The sequence below is a fragment of the Zootoca vivipara genome, chromosome 15, assembly GCF_963506605.1.
Source record: "Zootoca vivipara chromosome 15, rZooViv1.1, whole genome shotgun sequence".
NCBI lineage: Eukaryota > Metazoa > Chordata > Lepidosauria > Squamata > Lacertidae > Zootoca > Zootoca vivipara.
In genome coordinates this window covers 24,361,741-24,381,742 of record NC_083290.1, presented here as the reverse complement: position 1 = coordinate 24,381,742, position 20,002 = coordinate 24,361,741, and the positions used below count along the sequence as shown (strand labels likewise).

At 45.9% G+C, this 20,002-nt stretch overlaps 1 protein-coding gene across 3 annotated transcripts in view; it reads right to left on the bottom strand.

Moving 5' to 3' along the window:
- Positions 1–4,926: 4,926 nt before the first annotated feature.
- The window catches only part of TRIM29 (tripartite motif containing 29), a 47,306-nt gene continuing 32,230 nt past the window's right edge, over positions 4,927–20,002 (bottom strand). Inside the window, exons 5-9 of one of the 3 annotated variants that reach the window (XM_035139070.2) lie at positions 19,825–19,911; positions 18,314–18,406; positions 14,677–14,778; positions 14,363–14,439; positions 4,927–9,465 (exon numbers count right to left, since the gene is read on the bottom strand). In XM_035139070.2, coding sequence (XP_034994961.2) covers positions 9,403–9,465; positions 14,363–14,439; positions 14,677–14,778; positions 18,314–18,406; positions 19,825–19,911 — 422 coding nt within the window. In that variant the 3' untranslated portion in view covers positions 4,927–9,402. The remainder of the gene's footprint in view (positions 9,466–14,362; positions 14,440–14,676; positions 14,779–18,313; positions 18,407–19,824; positions 19,912–20,002) is intronic. The other 2 variants (XM_035139072.2, XM_035139073.2) reach the window with 2 other exon arrangements.

Here is a 20,002-nt window from a genome sequence, read left to right as displayed (position 1 = left end):
ACATTCTATCATGCTATTGCTTGTTATTGTTTGTTAGCCACTTTGGGATTCATTTGAATGAAAAGCGGAAGGGAAATATAATCAATCCATCCTATCCATCCCGTGAGCCAGAGGTAAATGCCTGGGGTTGTAGTGCATCAAATTCCTGTACTCCCAAAACCTGAATTCCACCTTGCCATAAGATCTGTGGTTCTGTGTATGCTCTTCCACCTCCAGCTTCCCATAAGCCAGGGCAACTAAATTCTCACCGCACTTCCTTGACTATCCAAGCAGACGTGTTGGCAGGTGGGGCCGCCAACCCCCCCCCCCCCCCGATAGCAAAGACAGACGAACAGCAGCACAGACCGAATGGCACAGATGAATTGCAGTGGAACAATGACCCCTGCTGGGCACATCTGTGTGTGCATCCTAGTTCTTGCTGCTTTTATGGATTAGGCTCGGTAACTCATGAAGGCCAGTGTTGGAGGTCAGCATTGCAGGTCACCTGCCAAGGCCCACATTTCTGCAGTGCTCTGCTGTTGCTGTTGCTGCTGCTGCTGCTGCTGCACCTTACTGTGCTGCCACTGCCTATTCGCCCTCCCACCCTGAGCTCTCAAGTGATAACAAGTTATGAGGAGAGGTGGCAGCATCCTTTCCAGGCAGCATCCTTCGCACGCGCCCTCTGCTCAGTTGGACGGAGGGAAGGGGTAAGCGGGGACTTCATTGAGGGGCCCCTCGGGGCACCACACCCAAGATCCACTGAAACCTGACACCAGCAATGGTTTCATTAACTGGCTACCATGGGATGTCAAGTACAGTGGTATCTCGGAAGTCGGGCGGAATTCATTCCGGAAGTCCGTTCAACTTCCAAACGTTCGGAAACCAAGGCACAGCTTCTGAAGCTCCTGCAGCCTATCGGAAGCCCCGGAAGCCCCGTTGGACGTTTAGGTTCCAAAGAACGTTCGCAATCTGGAACAGTCACTTCCGGGTTTGCGGTGTTCGGCAGCCAAAGTACGACTGTATTCAGCGACTGGTAAAGGTAAAGGTAAAAGGGCCCCTGACCATCAGGTCCAGTCGTGTCGACTCTGGGGTTGCAGCGCTCATCTCGCTCTATAGGCCGAGGGAGCCAGCGTTTGTCCGCAGACAGCTTCTGGGTCATGTGGCCAGCATGACAAATCTGCTTCTGGCGAACCAGAGCAGCGCACAGAAACGCCGTTTACCTTCCCGCCGGAGCGGTCCCTATTTATCTACTTGCACTTTGACGTGCATTCGAACTGCTAGGTGGGCAGGAGCTGGGACAGAGCAACGGGAGCTCACCCCATTGCAGGGATTTGAACTGCCGACCTTCTGATCAGCAAGCCCTAGACTCTGTGGTTTAACCCACAGCGCCACCTGGGTCCCTTATTCAGCGACTGACTTGACACAATTAGGAACTGAGCTTGGATAATATGAGTGCCTTCTTCCTCCCATTTCCTCCTTTGGAAAATACTTTCCTTTCCCAACCAAGTTCAATGGAATTTTGGAATTAGGAAATGTTGCCTTGTTCTCAATGACCCAATTACATCCCCACCCCATGTCCATCCCATTCATAAACCCTTGAGCCTTGCCCTCTGCTCTTGGCCCAAAATTTGCTTGGTAGTGGTGGGGCAACAGTTAGAGTGACCAGGAGACATCTCTGTGGGACGCCCAGTCCGCCCAGGTATATGTAATACTGAAATGACAGGGTGCCAGGGACTAGACCAAGTACTCAGTAGGGATGTCACTTACCCTGGGAAATAAATGTCCCAGGGCTCCTTGAGCCTGTGCTGAACTTGCTGATGGCGTCCCAGGTCAACAAGGCACTGGGATATGCAATTCCCAGGGTGCCTGTAATCCCTACAGAACTCTCTGGTGACCTACAAAACGTTGACTCCCAGGGCATTTTGCTGACCTGCAGGCACTCGAGTGTTTAATTTCATATTCTGAGTTTCAGAAACAATTTCCAGAGTAAGGGTGCTTGATTTTTCTTGCAGCTGAGAATTTCCAGGCAGAAACATCCCCATTCCGACCCAAATCAATCCAAACTTTGGCAAAACTGTTACAAATATATGCTCAGCAATCTTTTGAGCCTTCAGAGAATATCTTGTGGTTATTTGGCATTAGAAGCCTCATGGGACAATTTTTTGAAGCAAACCCTTTTGAAGGAAATACGTTTCCCAGTCCCCCACCCCCCACCCCTCCAGGCTCAGAATGCTGAATTCTGAACACGGCAACAGACACACACACAACTGTCTTGCCAGGAGCCGAAGTGGTCCAGAAGCCCACTAGGACCCAGATTTTCCAAAGGTAGCTATCACAAGGGAAGAGCTACGGCCAATAGCAGACTTTGGGCTTTCAAATTTCAGTGGCTCCCCTGAACATAAGAAGAACCTGGCTGCTGGATCAGGCCAATGGCCCATCGAGTCCAGCATCCTTTTCTCACAGTGGCCAACGAGATGCCTGCGGGAAACCGACAAGCAGAACCTGAGCACAAGAGCAACTGGCATTCAGAAGCATGACTTCCTCTGACTATGCAAGCAGAGCATATCCATTATGTCCAGCAGCCATTGACAGCCTTCTCAGGAGTAGTAGGGCTTGTGTGCCAGGCCAGGCTAAACTCTGCATTTCCTTTGTTACTTCTTCCCTGGAAACTGAAATACGTCAGCAGCCACTGCCTGAAACACCCTTTGCTTGCATCTCTGAGAGCTGGAAGCAAAGCGTTGGCAGCCATTTTAGGAAGGGGAGAAGATTTTCTTTGATTGCCTTTTAATCACAGTAATAACGGTAATGGATGCAGCGAGCGGAATGGATGGGGAAGAGCCAATAAGTCGAAATGCGTAGGATAAATGAGGAGAATTTATAGCCATCTTCTCTCAAGCCCCTCTCCGTGAAACAGCTCTGACCCGTCAGTTCATTATGGGCAAACAATATTATATATATATATATATATATATATATATATATATATATATATATATAACAAGCAACATATAAAGAAGCAGACAGGAATCAACCCCCATCTTCCTCTTATGAGATGATATTCAAGGAGGTTGTAATATTGATCACTCACTTCACAAACTCTCTCCCCCCTTTCTAGTGTTCCCTTGCCTTTGATAACAAAATGCAATACTTGAAACCTTTTATTTTTAGAATGAGCCCTGAACTTTACAAAACAAGCAAATCATTTCCAAGGGCTACAGGTGGTTCTTATTTTTAATGGTTGGATCCATTAAAGGGCAAAGATCTTTGAAGCCCAACATTTCGTTCTCATGGTGATTAAGCATATGCTTTTTCTGGGATGCCTGTAAGCAGGAAATGAGCACAATAGCCTTCTCCTGCTCATGATCCAGTGACTAGTACCCACGATTGATCCTGGAGGTGATGCAGCCATTGTGACCAGTCGCCATTTACAGTTCTATATCTTCCGAGAATTTGTTAAATTATCTATCTGCTCCTATGTCCTTCAGGCAGCCTGATCTGAAGAAATCAACAAAGCAAAACACCACTTTCTACACAGCATGGGAATAGATGTGGCCTCCTGCTCGTAATGTAATATTATACTATATTTAGGGAAAAGCTCAGTGGTAGACCATCTGCTTTGCCTGCAGAAGGTCCCAGGTCCAATTGCTGGCACCTCCATGTAGGGCTAGGAGAAGAGACTGCAGCCTGAAACCCTTCAGAGCTGCTGGCAGTCAGTGGCAGGAACAGTGAGCCAGATAGACTACTGGTCTGACTCAGTATGACAGCTTCCTCTGTGTAATGCACCTGCAGATGAAGATGCTGTTAAAAGGCACAACTCCAGGAACTGGTTGAAGTTGGCAACTTTTGTTCCAAAATAATGGCAATTGGCGGCATGCAACTAGCATGAACTCAGAGTAAATGGATTGAAATCAACAGGTATGTGTGTGTGTGTGTGTGTGTGTGTGTGTGTGTGTGTGTGTGTGCGCGCGCTCATGCACACACATGCATTTATAGAGTTGGAAGGGACCCTGCGGATCATCTAGTCCAACCCCATGCAATGCAGGAATAGGCAGCTGTCCCGTACAAGGATCAAACCTGCGACCTTGGTGTTCTCAGCACCACACTCTAACCAATTGAGCTATCCTAACTTTTCATGCTCATTCATTTCAGTTGGCTAGTCTGAGTGGGCCTAGTGTCAAATTCTACCCATTATTATTTTCTTGACTGGTTTATAGAGGTCTAACGCGGGTGGCGCTGTGGTCTAAACCACAGAGCCTAGGGCTTGCCAATTGGAAGGTTGGCAGTTTGAATCCCCCTGGTGGGGTGAGCGCCTGTTGTTCGGTCCCAGCTCCTGCCCAACTAGCAGTTCAAAGGCACATCAAGTGCAAGTAGATAAATAGGTACCGCTCCGGCGGGAAGGTAAACGGCGTTTCCGTGTGCTGCTCTGGTTCGCCAGAAGCAGCTTAGTCATGCTGGCCACATGACCCAGAAGCTGTCTGCAGACAAACGCCAGCTCCCTCGGCCTACAGAGCGAGATCAGTGCGCAACCCCAGAGTCATCCATGACTGGACCTAACGGTCAGGGGTACCTTTACCTTTAACATTTAGATACAGAGAAGATTAGCAACAAGATTGCACTGGAGAGGGAAGCCACAGAATGGGACTCTGCAGCCCATGAATTTTCTGCTTGTATTTCTGCTCTCCCCCTTTGTTCACCAACAGGGTACGGCTCACTGCCCCCCCCCCCCAAGAAAGCACTTCTGCCACTTTGGCCAAGACGAAAAGAAGATATATTAAAACATTATAACACAACGTCACCTGTAAGAGAATTCCTGCTGGGTCCTCACTGCATACCAAGGAAAACTAAACTGTATGCACATGGGATGCCATGTGCAACATCCAAGCACAGGTTTATGTTGAAGCAGAAGTGAATTTTTGTACAAATGAAACATCTGGCAATCATTCCAAATGGAGAAAAACAATATTTTATTTTATTTTTTTAAGTTCTACTGTTCTATTTTCAGGGACATTTACAAAGCAAAGTCGTCTACATAAACCTCCTTTCTGAAGTCAATTAACATTAACTTGTCACTATTAGTGTTTTAAACCTGCACCTCCGCCTCAGAAGCCTCTAAATTGTGACATCATCCAGAACAGGGAATGTTGTAAAACAAAAGGCAAAACAGTGTGACAACACACACACACACACACACACACACACACACACACACACCTCAAATTCAAAGGACAGAAATCTGTTTTTTTTATTATAAAAAACATTACAAGCCCTTCCAAGCTAGCTCTCTTGAGACTCTCCCCCTCCCTCTGATAATTTGCTTCTCATTTTGCAACCAGGAATGGATCCCTAAAGAGGTCCTGCTGGTTGTGGATCAGGCCTGCCTTACGGCCAGCCCTCTTCAGCCAGGACCTTATTATTACTCATTCATAATTTGTTAATTTTATTGCTATGAATTCCTTAAGTCATTTATATACCTTGGGGAGGGGGGGGGCTGGATGTGTGGAGTTGCTTGTCTGGTTAGCAAGACACTCTCCATACAAGCTTCAAGGCATTGTTGACTTCATCACTACTACATCCAGTCTGAGGTTTAGCCCCAGAACCATTTTCTGGAGGTGGACAAGCACAAATTAAGAGCTCTTTATGGAAGAGGAATATTTTGGCTGCAGTGGGTTGTTGGGTTGGTTGTTGCTTTGGATTCTTCTAATACGCAGATGACTAGGAGGGAGTTTAAAAGGAGGATCTGCAAAGCACGCTCTCTTTTGGTGATCAGCTGGTTTTGATTTCCTTTCACACCACATTCATAGAATCAAATAATTGGAAGGGATCCTGAGGAACATCTAGTCCAACCCCTTGCAATGCAGGAATATGCAGCTGTCCCTTATGGGGATCAAACCTACAACCTTGGCATTATCAGCACCATACTCTAACCAATTGAGCTATCCATTCAGGTCATGTCTGACACTTATGCTTTGCTTATTTGCTCTAGCTTCACCTGGAGTGTTGAATTTTTTTCTCAGTGTCACCATTTTTATTTTTATTTTAAAAAGCATTTGGGAATAAGCAAAATAAGCTTTGCCAGCTGCAGCAACACTGGTCTTGCGAAAGCTCCCTCGTTCCTGCAAGCTAATCCACCATGCTTAATCGAGATCATCAACACCACGAGGAACAAATTGCAAATGCATGAGGACTTTTTAGGCAGCAATTACAAGGGGAACAAGACTTCAGGTTGTCTATTTTGCCATCTTAAACAGTGATGGTGCAAATGCGTTTTGCTTGCATTATGCCTCATCCTGCAGGTTAGCAATAGATCCATATCCCCAATTACGTGGCTTCATTTCAGTGGCAATAGCTAAGGAGGGGCAGCCTCAATTGATTTCTTTGGGGCATGGAAATGTGGATAGGAGTGCAAATGATAAAATTCTGCATTGTCTCTATGGAATGGGAGGGGAGATGTAAAGCATGTCCCTCTTGCTCACTGGAAACCAGGACATGATGCTCTCCCCAGCCTGTTCTCAACTGGCCTCTCTCCAGCGGTCTTCATGGAAAACCTACAGGCATTCTTCCCAACATAAAAAATGGTTATGTTAAATTGAGTGGGGTGGGGAGGCTTCATAGTGCACTAATAGAACAAGACAAATCAGTCACCATCATGAGATCTAGCAACGTGCTCTGAGCTCTCTCTTTCTCTATCTTGTTTGTTTATTTTTTTTTAAAAAAAACACCAATGCATAATTTTTATTACCTTAAAGAACTTTCACCCTGAAAGGAAGGCAACAACAAAGCAAGAACAGTCCAAAACAGTGACAAACAAAATTCAGGGTGGTTGTCAGGGAAGAACAGGTTGGGCAACAGAGAAAAATGCTTCAGCAGCTTATGAAATCTTTTTCTACAGATGGTATCAATAGGACCTTGGAGGAGAGGTGCTTCCCCCTCTAAGGAACTGTTCAGAAGTGAGACGAGATGGTCCTTGAGGGCTTTGTTGAACTCTATACTTTAAATTCCCTTTCGGTGAAATACATCTCTATCTATACATTCCGCCACCCCATCCCCACTTCTCAGACTTCTTAAAACCTGCCTCAGTTTCTGCATTTTGGAACATTTCTTCTTCAAAAAATAAGAACACCCCAGAATATTAGGGGTCCTAGTGTCAAGATCTTTCACACCACAAACTTTTAAAAGTCTAAAGCACTGGTTTAAGAGCAGTGTAGTTTAAGTGGGGAGGGTCTTGCTTCTTTTTGCAGAGGGCTTAGCTACAAGGTAATTTTCAGCATGCAAAAGGTGTGACCTCTGTTAGTCAGATGCTCTGTGTGTTTGTTTGTTTGTTTGTTTGAGTATATTTCCAGGTATCAGGAGTGGGGAAAGCAAGCTGCTATAAGGAACAGGCATGAACAATAAGTCCACTCACCTTTTCTGGTGGGCAGTGTTGTGTCCAGGCATCTGGGCCCCTGCAGTGATCCAGCATGGGGCCGGGGAGTAGACAGCACCCTGGTGCTGTCCCAGCCACGTCACTGGCGCTGGGCGGGGCCATGCCCAGTTGGCCCCACTGGCCAATCAGAGCCAATAGGGCGCATGGCCACAGGAAATTTAACCACAGAGTGGTTGGGGGCTTCTCCTCTCTTGACCTTTTGCCGTTTCTCCCAACCCACCCACCCTCTTTTCATGCTTTGCTCTGACATGACCTTGCTATGGACAAATGTCAGCCATCATATTGTTGGGGCCGGGTAGGAATTTTTTCCACTTGGCAAACTGGCACCAGCCATTGGGTTTTTGCCTACCTTGTAGCAATCGTCACAACTTTGTGAGGTTAGGCATTGAGTAAACCTTTGTTTGGATGGAGGGGAGGTTGTAGCCTCCACCTGCCCCTTCTCGATAAGGGTATCCTGTTAAAGGGATCCGGGGGTGTGGATCCTGTCCAATGGCTGGAAATGGGCTAGGGCAATGCCATGACCCCAACAGGGACCCCCGGGGTGCCCCTATTTGATGTAAGTCATAGGGCTCCCCTTATTGGTCATTTACCCTTAGATGGACTCCCTGCACACAGGTGAGAGTCAAGATATAGCCTGGCTTCACCCAATGCCCTAAACCAAACCGCTCACATCTGTAACCAATAAAGTTGTGGCCTATTTGAACCCATAAACCTAAATACTCATGTCCATGTGTTTATTAATCACTAGGGAACTGCGAGTCACGGGGCCTTGGCACGCAATGGAAACCAACCAGGCTTCCCAACAGTGTTGCAATTCTAAAGAGTGTGTCCTTCCAAGGAAGGGTCCCAGTGCTTTCAAATGTGTCCAGTATCCATTGAAGATTGAGACTCTTGGAACTTTGTAGGAGATGGCCAGTGGCCTTCAAGCTTGGGTACCAATTCTAGGGACTGGGCGAAATGGTTCCCATGACGACTGTAGCTCTTTGGTTAGGACAGCACAAGCCACAGCAACACCCTTGCCCTGGTTCTCACCTCACACTGATTCAGTTTGCAACAGTAGGTGCAGATGCATGCACACACGCACACACGCACACACAGTGTCCCGTTGTAGCATTGTAAGAATAAATCTCAAAACTTCCAGTAATAACTCTTCTTCTAGATAATAAAACAAAACAACTGAACCAGAGCATATCAGCCAATATCATCAGAGGGTTGAGGGGAAAGGAATAGCAGAGACATCTAATCAATCTTCCATTAGCAGGATAGATTTCTCCCACTTTCTTCTATAATTTGAGAAGCTGGCTGGCTTGAGGGAGGGAGGATGTATCAATGGGCCACCACGAATCCTTTTGGCTTTCAATTCACAGGCAATGCCCAGTTAAGTAGCAACAAGGAATTGTTAGAAGTTTGTGGGTTTTTCTTTTATTGCTGTTGCTATTAGCAAACAGGTTTTGGGGTTGCGTCTACACAGCAAGAGCCCCCATTATAAGTCAAGAGGGTGTCTCTGATGGGAGTGGATAAGGGTGCAGTTATAACAAACAGAAAGCTGGGTGAAAACAATAGTGGTTACGTTGAGAAGTCCAGTGGCATGGCGCAGACCTTCTGGTGGGAAGAAAAGTGATGCCCAGCTCAGATCTCATCTTCCCTACTAGACACCTAGCATGAGCTAAGCAGATAGGTAGGGGGAAAGGGATGCATTATAGAACTAGGTTTGCATTTGGGGTTATTTTCTCAGGGGCTGAAAAGCTGTTACCAAGAATAACATGACGGTGCCCTAATACAGCTAGAGAGATGGTCTCCATTCCCTCCTAGAATGGGGCATGCACTACTGCATCTTCTTCCTAGAGCACCGTCCTCCACCTCCCATCAATTACAAAAAAAGGGGGAAAAAAGATTAAAACAGCATGGTTAATACAGCAGCAGCAGTTGAGACATCCATGAAAATTTTCATACGTTCTTCCTGTCCTAGCACAACAGACTCCTCTTGTAATCCTCTAGGATCAAGGTGCTTCATTGGAAGTGACTCCATTGCCCTTGTTGACGTAGAAGGGGCGGTAGTGGGACTGCAAATGGAAAAAAAGCACAGGGTGATTTTAGATTAAGAAGCAGATGGATGGACCTGCTGCCTTCTGTATATCTGATACGCATTGCCCTCCTCCGCATAGGTGCCAACTCCCAGACTGAAAAATCCAGGATCGGCGCCGCGCAACACCGGAAGTCACGCTGCGGCCATTTTGGAACTGGGCAGAGTGGCACCGAAAATTGCTTCTATGCATGCTCTGTCCATTTCCAAAATGGCTGCAGCGCCAGAAATCGCTTCTGTGCGTGTCCAGAGACTCCAGACATGCGCAGAAGGAGCCTCCCCAGGCCGGTAAGAATCCGGGGGATTTACAGGGGGGGTTTAAATCCGGGCTGCCAGCGGGAAATGGCTGGAAAAATGGGGGGTTTCCCGGGGAATACGTGAGACTTGGCAGCTATGCTCCTCCGTGCCAAATGGAACTGCAAGGAGAGACAGCTCATCAAACTCTATAAGGTCCTGTGTGTGCAAATTATTATCATAGACTCATAGATTTGTAGAGTTGAAAGGTGCCCCCAGAGTCATCTAGTTCAACCCCTCCAGTGCAGAAATCACAGTTAAAGCTTCCCTGACTGATGGCCACCCAACCTTTCTTTAAAACCCTCCAGTGAAGGAGAGTCCACCACCTTCTGAGGGAGTCCCATTTCATGGTCAAACAGCTCTTACCAGCAGAAAGTTTTATAACATTCAGTCAGAATCTCTTTTCTTGTCATTTGAATCCAATGGTTCAGGTTCTACCCTCTGGAGCAGCAGAAAACAAGCTTGCTCCATCACCCAACAGTCACTTCAGATATTTGAGGAAGACTACCAGAGCACCTCTCAAACTTCTCTTCTCTTCTAGACATACCCAGTTCCTTCAACCATTCCCCATAAAGCTTGGTTCCGAGATGTATTGTTGTAACTGTTACAGTTGTTGACAAAGATCTGTCACAGTCAATCTTGAGCCAGATTGTGTAATGTGAAATGGTAACAAGGGGTGACTCGTGAAATTTGATTCAGTCCAGGTTTAAAAGTGAATACTTTCCAAAACAATATGTGAAGCGAAACACATACATCCTTTGAAAATTGCAGTTCTCTAAATATTGCAACGCAGTTCTCCAGCCAAGTAATATGTACAAAAATGCATATAAATGCACATTTCTTGAAAATTGCATGGAAAAATGCAGTATATGGGGAGAAAATGCTTTGCAAAAGTGCATAGATTAAGAAACATTGCATACAAATTTGTGTCTGTTGGGAGATTATGTGTATTAGCCATGAGGATTTTTTTGCAAATAAAGATATACATATTCACAAACTGTTGTGGCAATGTGGAGAACTCAAGTTAGAACTGGAAGAATGAGAAATCAAGAGAAACTGAAAATGACAGATGAGCCCATTCCTGTTTGTAACAGCAGTCTTTCATTTTTGCAATTTTTGACCCAGTGAATTTCCTATCTTAAAGAGAGGTGGTTAGATGCAAACCCCACTGTATTAGCAGCATTCCTAATAACCCAGCTGGTTAAAAAAAGATTTATGTTCATTGTGAAGTGTTTGCAATGGGTGGTGGACAGGAACCACCTGCCCTTTCACTTGGCATCACTCTCCCTCCAAGTTCCTGCTGTTCAGCACTGCCTGGAGTATTAAAGCCATTTGCTTTATGGTGCCAATTTTGTACCTAATTAAAGAGGGGAATCAACTACCCTTTAAATAACCCTCAATGGGCTGGTGGGACAGGCCTCCTCAAGCAGTGCTGCTGGCTGCTAGGACTCATATTTACAGGCCTTTTTCTAAGGACTGGATTACTCAAATACATATTTAAAGCAGCTTTAAAAGCAGGATTATTGGCCCAGTAGACCATAAAAGCTCCTGCCGAGCCTCGACAGTCCAGTGGAAGTACATCTATTCTGGGACATTTAATGCTCTTTATTTATCAGCCCGATTGTTTGCTTTTGGGTATAACTGCAATTCAAAGACCAAATGGCTCTAGCTGCTGAATACACATAGAAGACCAACTTAGCATCGTTAGTGCAGGAAGATGGTGGAGCTGGGCAGTTGCTAGGGCTGTAACCTGTTTCAGCATCTCCAGCTAGGACTGGGAACATCCCCAGGTGAGCTTCTGCAATTCAGCGTAGGCAAGACAGTGCTAGCTGTACAAAGGTCCTGATTCAGCATACAACAGCTTTGTATATCCCTAGAACTTGGAAGCCCATCAGTTAAAGAGGCCAGCTACTCAAGCAACAGGGGCAGCTCCAAGATCAAGCAGGATCCATCTCAGGTAAAAAGCACATCCTTTGCAACATAGCTGCCAAGTTATCCCTTTTTTTAAGGGATTTTCCCTTATGCTGAATAGGCTTCCTCGCGAGAAAAGGGAAAACTTGGCAGCTATGCTTTGCAACCCGATATGATTCCCAACATCACCAGGTGGAGCTGAAAGTGTTCCCCATCTGAAGCCCAGGAGAGCCACTTTCAGTCAGAAAAAAGTGAACTAGAGGAAGCAAAGGTCTGATTCAGTATAACACACTTCCAGGGCCTCTCAACTATCAGCCATTGGGGATTGAGCCCACAACCTTCTGTATACTAGGCAGAATCTCTGCCACTGAGCTGCGGTCCTTCCTGGGCTCCAGGCCCAATTGAGAACAAGCTATAGTTCCCTCTGGAGGTGCAGGAGACTCTAGAGCATATTCCCAGTTTGGGTGGCCATCCGAAATGAAAATGGCCCAGATAATCTAGCAAATTACACTAAGGGCTGCATTCAACCTTGGCCAATCCCCAGGAAGCCAGTGGCAGGCATTTCCTGAAGTGTATGTGATTACCCCACATTCTTTTTTCACATACTCTCTTGCAAACGCACAGGACATTCCCATGCAGATTTGTGGAGGAGAAGATTAATGCCCCACTCCCGTCATAAAATGATTGCTCTTCTAAGCAACGATGGGCTGGTTGCCATCCCCAACAGGGTGCTCGGCTCCACTATACAGTTCTGTGTCTAATTTATTCCCCAGCACACTCCACCAAAAATCAGTGGGGTCTTGTGGTGGGTCAGAAAAAGTTACTTGGGTCATTGGATCAGGCATCTGAACCAGAGGATTACACCTCCATCCCCTGGGAGCCATCACAAGAAACTGCCTTATACTGAGTAAGATCAATGATCCATCTAGCTCGGTGTTTCCTAAACTTGGGTCTCCAGCTGTTTTTGAACTACAACCCCCATCATTCAGAGCTGGCAAGACCGGTGGTCAGGGATGATGGGAACTGTAGTTTGAAAACAGCTGGAGACCCAAGTTTGGGAAACACCGAGCTAGCTCAATTCTGTCTTCAGTAGCTGGCAGTGGCTCTCCATGGTTTCAGGCAAGGTCTTGTCTGGCCCTGTTTGGAGATGCCAGGGGCTGAACCTGGGACTTTCTGCATGCAGACGAGATGCTCAACCACTGAGCAATGTCCCTTCCATCCCTGCTATCCATATGAACAGTTAGGCAGGCAAGAGGGCCAAAGGTTCTACCTCCTACAGGCTGCGGGTGTCAGTGTTCTCAAGTAGTTTAAGAATATTTTTTATATATAATTTTGAAAGGCTTAGGCCAAACTGTCATGTTCCAAGAATGGTGAAATTTGTAAGCCTCCTGCCTTCTCTCTGGATGCCATGCAGTTAATTATTTTTATTAAAAACAACAGCCGACAATCAAGATTCTCTTCATCAACAGAACTTAGCCACTATCTCTTTCTTTGATCCTCCTTAATCACTTTCTATAAATCCTGAGTCGTCTATGGAATCATGCTGTCGTTTTCTCCTCTGTGGATGTGAAGCACATGAGGAGGAGCAGAGAGGGAAGTAGGATATTGTACCAGAGCTGGTGTTTTATCACTTTATAGCCCTATTTGATAACTAGTATTCTTGTGGAACCACTTTGGGAAATCCATGAGAGCTTTGCAGCGCACAGCTGAGGACTCAGATGAAGTCCAGGCTATCTTCTTGGTGGGTAAGCACCAGTAGCTTAGACAGAGCCCTCCTGACCAGAGGACACAGACCTGTCACTCCCTTGGAAGCCAACATCTACAAAATAGAATGAGGGCCATTTAACCAGCCAGCCAGCTTCACCTAGGGAGGTGAAGCACCCCGTATTTCATGCCTGGTCAGCCAATGTAAGGCTGCAGTTGGCTCCAGAATTTTGGGGTGCCCTCCCACCAGAGATCTCCCACCAGAGACCTGTCATGCTCTCAGACGTAGGTGAATAATTGCTTACTCCTTTCTAACGCTGGGACAACTAGCACATTTGTCTCTGTTCTTGACCATTTATCTGTGCATTGTTTTGGCAATGGTTGCATTTTTGAGAGCTATAATAGTAATAGTAATACTTTCTGATGGTTGATGATGGTGGTTGTCATACTATGTGTTGCTTAGGAGGTTTCATGTTGGGAAAAGGTGACATGGAAATTCTGTAAATAATAGTAAATGGACAGGGGGAGTTCTTCTACCCCTGTCCTCGATTTACAGTGCAACCTATGCATGTATTTTGCCTCCGTTGCTGAAGGCAGTATGGCTTTCAATACCAGTTGGTGGGAATCACAAGTGAGAAGAGTGTGGTTGTGCTTGTGGGCTTCCCATTAGAGCATTTGGTTGGCCACTGTATGAAAAAGATGCCCAACTGCAGACAAGCCTTTGGCTACATCCAGCAGAACTCTTCTTATGGAAACATAGCATTGTAGAGCTGGAAGGGACCGCAGAGGTCATGTAGTCCAACCTGCTGCAATTCAGGAATTATGGTTAAAGACTCCCTAACAGATGTTCTTATGCTCTTAATCCCACTCAGTTAAACAGAGCTTACTTTCAGGTAAGTAGGGTTAGGGTTGCAGCCCAGAAGGCCTTTGGGGTGGAAGGTGTGAAAAGAGCAGGTCTAATGACTTACCAGCATGCTCTGCTTGGAGGACTTCCATGTCTGAGGTTGCACCTTAGTGGCTTGGTGCCTCACAATGGAAGGGTAAGCTGGAGGAGACACAAGGCATCTGTGGTTATTATTCCCGGAAGACCCTCCCTTGCATGCCGCCGGGTGCATTCCAGAGTTAGAGAGACACCTTGTTTAAACATAAGACCGAAAAGCACAGCAATTCCAAAGCAGCCAGGTCAGACTGGGACATTTGGAATGAATATCTCCCCAGAGAAAAGACAGAAAGAGAGGATGAAGGGAGAGGGGGGAAGAACTCATAGAAGCCCTGAAAGTACCATTCTTGGTATAGAGGCTCCCGTCGGACTGCTTGCTGAAATCTCCCGGTGAACTCTGGCCAATTGGGGGGAACTGATAAGGCATCTTGGTCCCATTGCCCACTGGAAAATAGAAGAAGCAACATTACATTGAGGTGGAGTAGAAAATGCTTCTCTCCACAAATCTCTGCACATTTGGGCCAGATCCTGTGAGCCTCTGCGCCAGGACTGCAGATTGCGGAATCAGCAATAGTCCCTACCATAGGCACAAAGGCAGGATGAATCTGCCCCAATGCAGGAGTAACTAAGTAGGAGGCACACACTTCTTTGAGTTAAGAAGTGGTGGGAGGAAGCATAGAGCTGAAAATTTGGGTGTCACTTCTTCAATAAAAGCAGGATTGAGAGCAAGAAGAACTCCACTGGAATCAAGAAACAATGGATAAGAAACAAATTTCTGTGGCTTCCACTGGCATGAACCTAGATGCCAAGTTCTCCTCAAACTTTCCAGTATCACAGAATAAATGGGTCCTGGACCTCATCCTGAAAATATTTCTGCCACTAGAAGTGCAATATTTAATTGATTAATCAGTTAGGTTAATTGCTTTCCAAAAACCTTTTTAACAACTAAAGAGGTGTCTCTGATAAATTGTCCAACAGATGATGGGGGTGATAACAGTTGTTTTAAAAACTGAAGACAAGCACTGTTTTAAAAGAAGCACCTCCCCTCTTCTCTCTTTCAAAGGAAAGAAAACTTCCAAGGTGATCCCTGTACTGACATATCCGTGATTCATTTTAAAAATGGATAAGGATGCTTCTTCCTCAGTACTATTGTTTTTATCCATATGCAAATATATCCACTTGTTGCCAATTATTTATCAATTAATTGAGTAAAACACATGTGTGTACTTGGTTAAGATTTCTTTAATTAAGTGCTAGCTTTAATTTCTGGCATTACCATAATTAGCTGGCACATTCCTGTAAAAATTCCTTCTCAGTGTGAATTTTTACCCCGTGCAGAGCTGTGCATCAGGCTTTGCTGGATCAGGGCCTCTCCATCTTGCACTCTCTACGTATCCTGCTCTGGGACTCACTGACCTGTATTTATGGATGTGTTCACACAATAATAAGGTCTGGTTTACAATGCCCTGGAAGGATCCTTTGTGGTAATTTGTCTTTGCCACCTCCCAGTGTTGCTTCATATACTGTTTGCTAAATGGTGGTGCAGGGATGCGGTGTAGCTGCTTGCACAGAGCCGTAACAAACTGCAGTGTCCACTCATGAAGAGATGCCCCCACCAGTATTTACAGATTCATCTGAATGGGCATGAAGCAGGAGGGATAGAGGAGGTCAACATGGTACAAATTGACCAGCAAGAGCACCAGATTGGCTCGACTGGCTTGTTTCCAGCCCGCCAACCTCACTGCCACCTCGACCCTCCCTATTTCCATCCTGGTATGCAGCAGCAACTCAACCGCAGGGAGGGCAGGTCAGCTGCTTCCCACTGGGGCCACTCACTGATTCCAACATATATCTGACATGATAAATAACAACGATTTTATTATTTAAACCCTGTTCATCTGGCTGCGTTGCCCCAGCCACTTCCAGCACATATCAAAACATAATAAAATGTCAAACATTAGAAGCTTCCTGATACAGGGCTGCCTTCAGATGTCTTCTAAAAGTTCTGTAGTTCTTCGTCTCCTTGACATCTGATGGGAGGGTGTTCCTCAGAGAGGGGGCCACTAGCAAGAAGGCCCTCTGATAACTAATAGAGTCAATATGTGTACAAACTGTACGTGGGTAGGCTCCATCCACAAGACTGTGGGACCTTTGAATAGATCCCCAGTTGTGCAGACAGTACCTATGTGTGTACAGCTTATATGCACTTAAATATGGCCCTGGAGGTGTGTATATATATACACACACCAAACACGTAACAGACAAAGAGTGGTTGTGTAAAAGAAATAAGAGTTGGTCCCCAAATTAAGTCGCAACTTTGGGATGGGAGGAGAGGTAGGGGCACCAATTCCCAACACAGAGAAGTGAATGGATCCTTTCATCTTACATCCATGCAAGAAACTTTTCAATAGCTCCTATTCCAAGGGTTAACGATGCAGCTTTATACTGTGTCAGATCATTGCTTCCTCTTAGAACATAAGTAGAATCTTGCTGGATCAGTCCAAAAGGCCCAACTGGTCCAGCATCCCCTTATCACAGTGGCCAACCCGATGCCCATGAGAAGCTTTCAAGAATGACCTTAGTACAGCAACACTCTCCCCACTTGTGAGTATCAGGAACTGGTATTCAGAGGCATATTGCATCTGAGAGCAGATGTAGAACATAGTTGGTGTAGCTAGTAGCCATTGATAGCCTACTCTTCCATGAATTTGTCTAAACTGCCTTTACAGCCATCATTACTACACCATGTGGGAGTGAACCTCATCGTTTCACTATGTGCTGTGTGAATAAATATTTGGTACTTCCTTTTTTGTTTGTCGTGAATCTTCCAATAGACCTCTTTGTAGGATGATGGAGAATAGCACAGTCAGTAGAGCATGAGATTCCTAACCTCAGGGTCACGGTTTGAGCCCAACGTTGGGCAGAAGATTCCTGCATTGCAGGGGGTTGGTCTAGATGACACTCATGGTCCCTTCCAACTCTACAATTCTATGATTCTATGACCCCAAGTTCTGGTATTATAAGAGAATGTGGATAGCTGGAGAAAGATCATGACCAAGACTATTTTCTCCAGCCTCCCCCAACTATGGGACCTTCAGATAACTGAACTACAACTCCCATCTTACCTGACCATTGGCAATGCTGCCTGCAGCTGATGGGAGTTGGAGTCTAAAACAGCTTTGGGTCACTAGGGAAGGCTGGTCTACTCTAATGATCCAAAGTCCAGCTCTGATCTAGACACAGGTACAAATGGTGAAAAACAAATGGTGAAAACTGACCGAGGAGATATTGAGCCTTAGCTCAGCAACCAGAGATCCTTCCCACAGGCCCAAGACCTCTGAATCTAGACCTGTAGAGAATATCAGCCCCAAGCCTGATTCATTCTAGGGATGTGCATTTTCATCCTCCGGTGGATCTGCTTGCTAGCACATGCAGAGTGTCTAGCACAAGGTCATGGGCAGGTGAGGGTGTGCTATGCTCCAGGCCCTTTAAAGATTTGCGTTCTTCAGCAGGAGGGTGGAGCCTGAGAGGAGCTTCCATGCCTAGGGAGCATCAAAGGGCTCAGTTGAGTCAGTGCTCTTGTTGGAACAACTCCTCTGCTCGTCGGGTTCTGCCTGAGGTCCTCAAAGGTCTACTACTCCTGACTGTCCTAATTTTCAGGATTCTAACTAAAGAACCCATCCTGACTTTCTACTCCACACTGCCTGCCAGACATTCTCAGCCCTCTCAGGGGCTCTAAATCACCAGCATTGGGCAGTAGTGGCTTTTGGGAGGGCCTGCTAGCTCATGCTTTTCTTTTTAAATGAAAGCACTGAGAGGTCGAACCTGGGGGACCATCAGCTTGCAAAGCAGATGCTCTCCTACTAACCTATGTCCCCAGGGGTGAAGGGAAAGATAGCAACTCTGTAAAAGGGAATTGACGGGGTAAGGTGGAGTGGTGCACCACCAGCAGCAGCACTGAAGGTGTGAAGAGTAGTACCTTTCAGAGAGTAAGCAGAGTTCCCTGCTGTAATGGACTCCTCTGCAGTCTGCAAGGCAGAAAATTCCCAGGCTCTAGTGTTGTAGTTTCCTCCTAGATGAGAGAATGCAGTTAAGGAATTAGTTGGTGTGAAAACAAATTAGGTGACTGAGGATTTGCTAGGGGTGAACTTATCTGCCAATTTCAGTTTCAGTCTTCAGTTCCGTTTGGCACAATTTCTGCATCACTGCCCTTATTATTATTTTTTGGGGGGGAGGAGTCCTCAATTTTCACCAGCATTTTAGTTCACACACCACCACCCCCGACGCGCACCTACATTTTTTGTATGCTATTTTCACTAATATAGGCACTTTATGCAAACCTCCCTCTAACATTTTTAAACTTTTGCTTATTGGTTTGGTTATTGGTTAGAGAAGAGGGAATGCAGCAGGTTTGCAACACACACACCCCACCAGCAGGATCTGTCCAGTGTTGCCATCTTAAAAACAATCCAATCAGCAGATTTAGAATCAGAAATAATGTACCCAATCTTAACAGGGGAAAGAGTTCAGCCTGTGAATGAAACTGTCCATCCTTCTCCTTAGTGCACCAAAGGAGCTTTTGAGTCAAATGACCCAAAGCTCTCCCTGAGTAGCCATTAGTTACATTCATTTACTCACTCATGCTCCATCTCTCAGACTGATTGTCTTGGGGATGTCGGGACTTTGGCTTTGGGAGAGAGATGTGGAGCAGGTTAAGCTGCTCTTTGCTCGAGAGCCATCAGAAGTTCGAAATAGCCTCCCAAGAAATTGTTTTCTTTATTTATCATCTCTATATGCCATCTAGGCCTCCAAACGGGTTGGGAAGAGGACATTTAAGTCTCGCTTGGTTCTCTACTGCTGTGAAATGTTCAAAGTAAAATACACAGGGGTGAAGGATAGGTTTTGGTTGAACAATACAAGAACCCTCCTGCTGTTCAGAGCAATTTAACAATGGAACAAATGACCTGGCTCTCCCTCATTGGAGGTTGTTTGAGTGGAGGGTGGCCAGCTACCTGTTGCTGAGGATAGTCCTGATCTCTGGATTTCCTCCACCGGACAGTGGAAGTAGAGTAGATGCCCTCCCAAGAACCCCACAGACTCTACGATTCCATGAAAAATCATTAGTTGCCAGTCAACAAATCAGATGAAATGGCACTAAGGGCAAATGAAGCCAGGGGCACAGGAGATGAAAATGGCCTTGAGAAAAAGTACATGGCAAGGGGGACAAAAGGGTGCTGAACATTGGAACAACACAGATCCTTCCATGAATATAAAACAGTCTTCTCCAAGCTTGTTTCCTGCGTGTTGGAGGACTCCAACCTTCATCATTCCCCTGACCATTGACTATGCTGGTTGTGACTATGAGGGTTGTGGTCCATCAAGACCTGTAGCTTTGAGAAGGCTAATAAATAAAGCTGTAGCAGTTCGCAACACTCACACCAACAAAACTGGTAGCTTGGCAGGTAGTTTTGGCTAGCCTCTGCTTCATACCTTTTGGATTCAGGAACATGGAGAACCTCTTCATGCTGTCTGGCTGGTTCCAGTCAGAGTAGTTGTTCATCATGAAACGGTGATCTCCTGAAAGTTCATAGCAGGAACATAACAACCATAAGACAAGAGGGGGGAAAGCAAAGAAACAAGGAGTAGCTCCCTGGGTCTGGACTGAGAA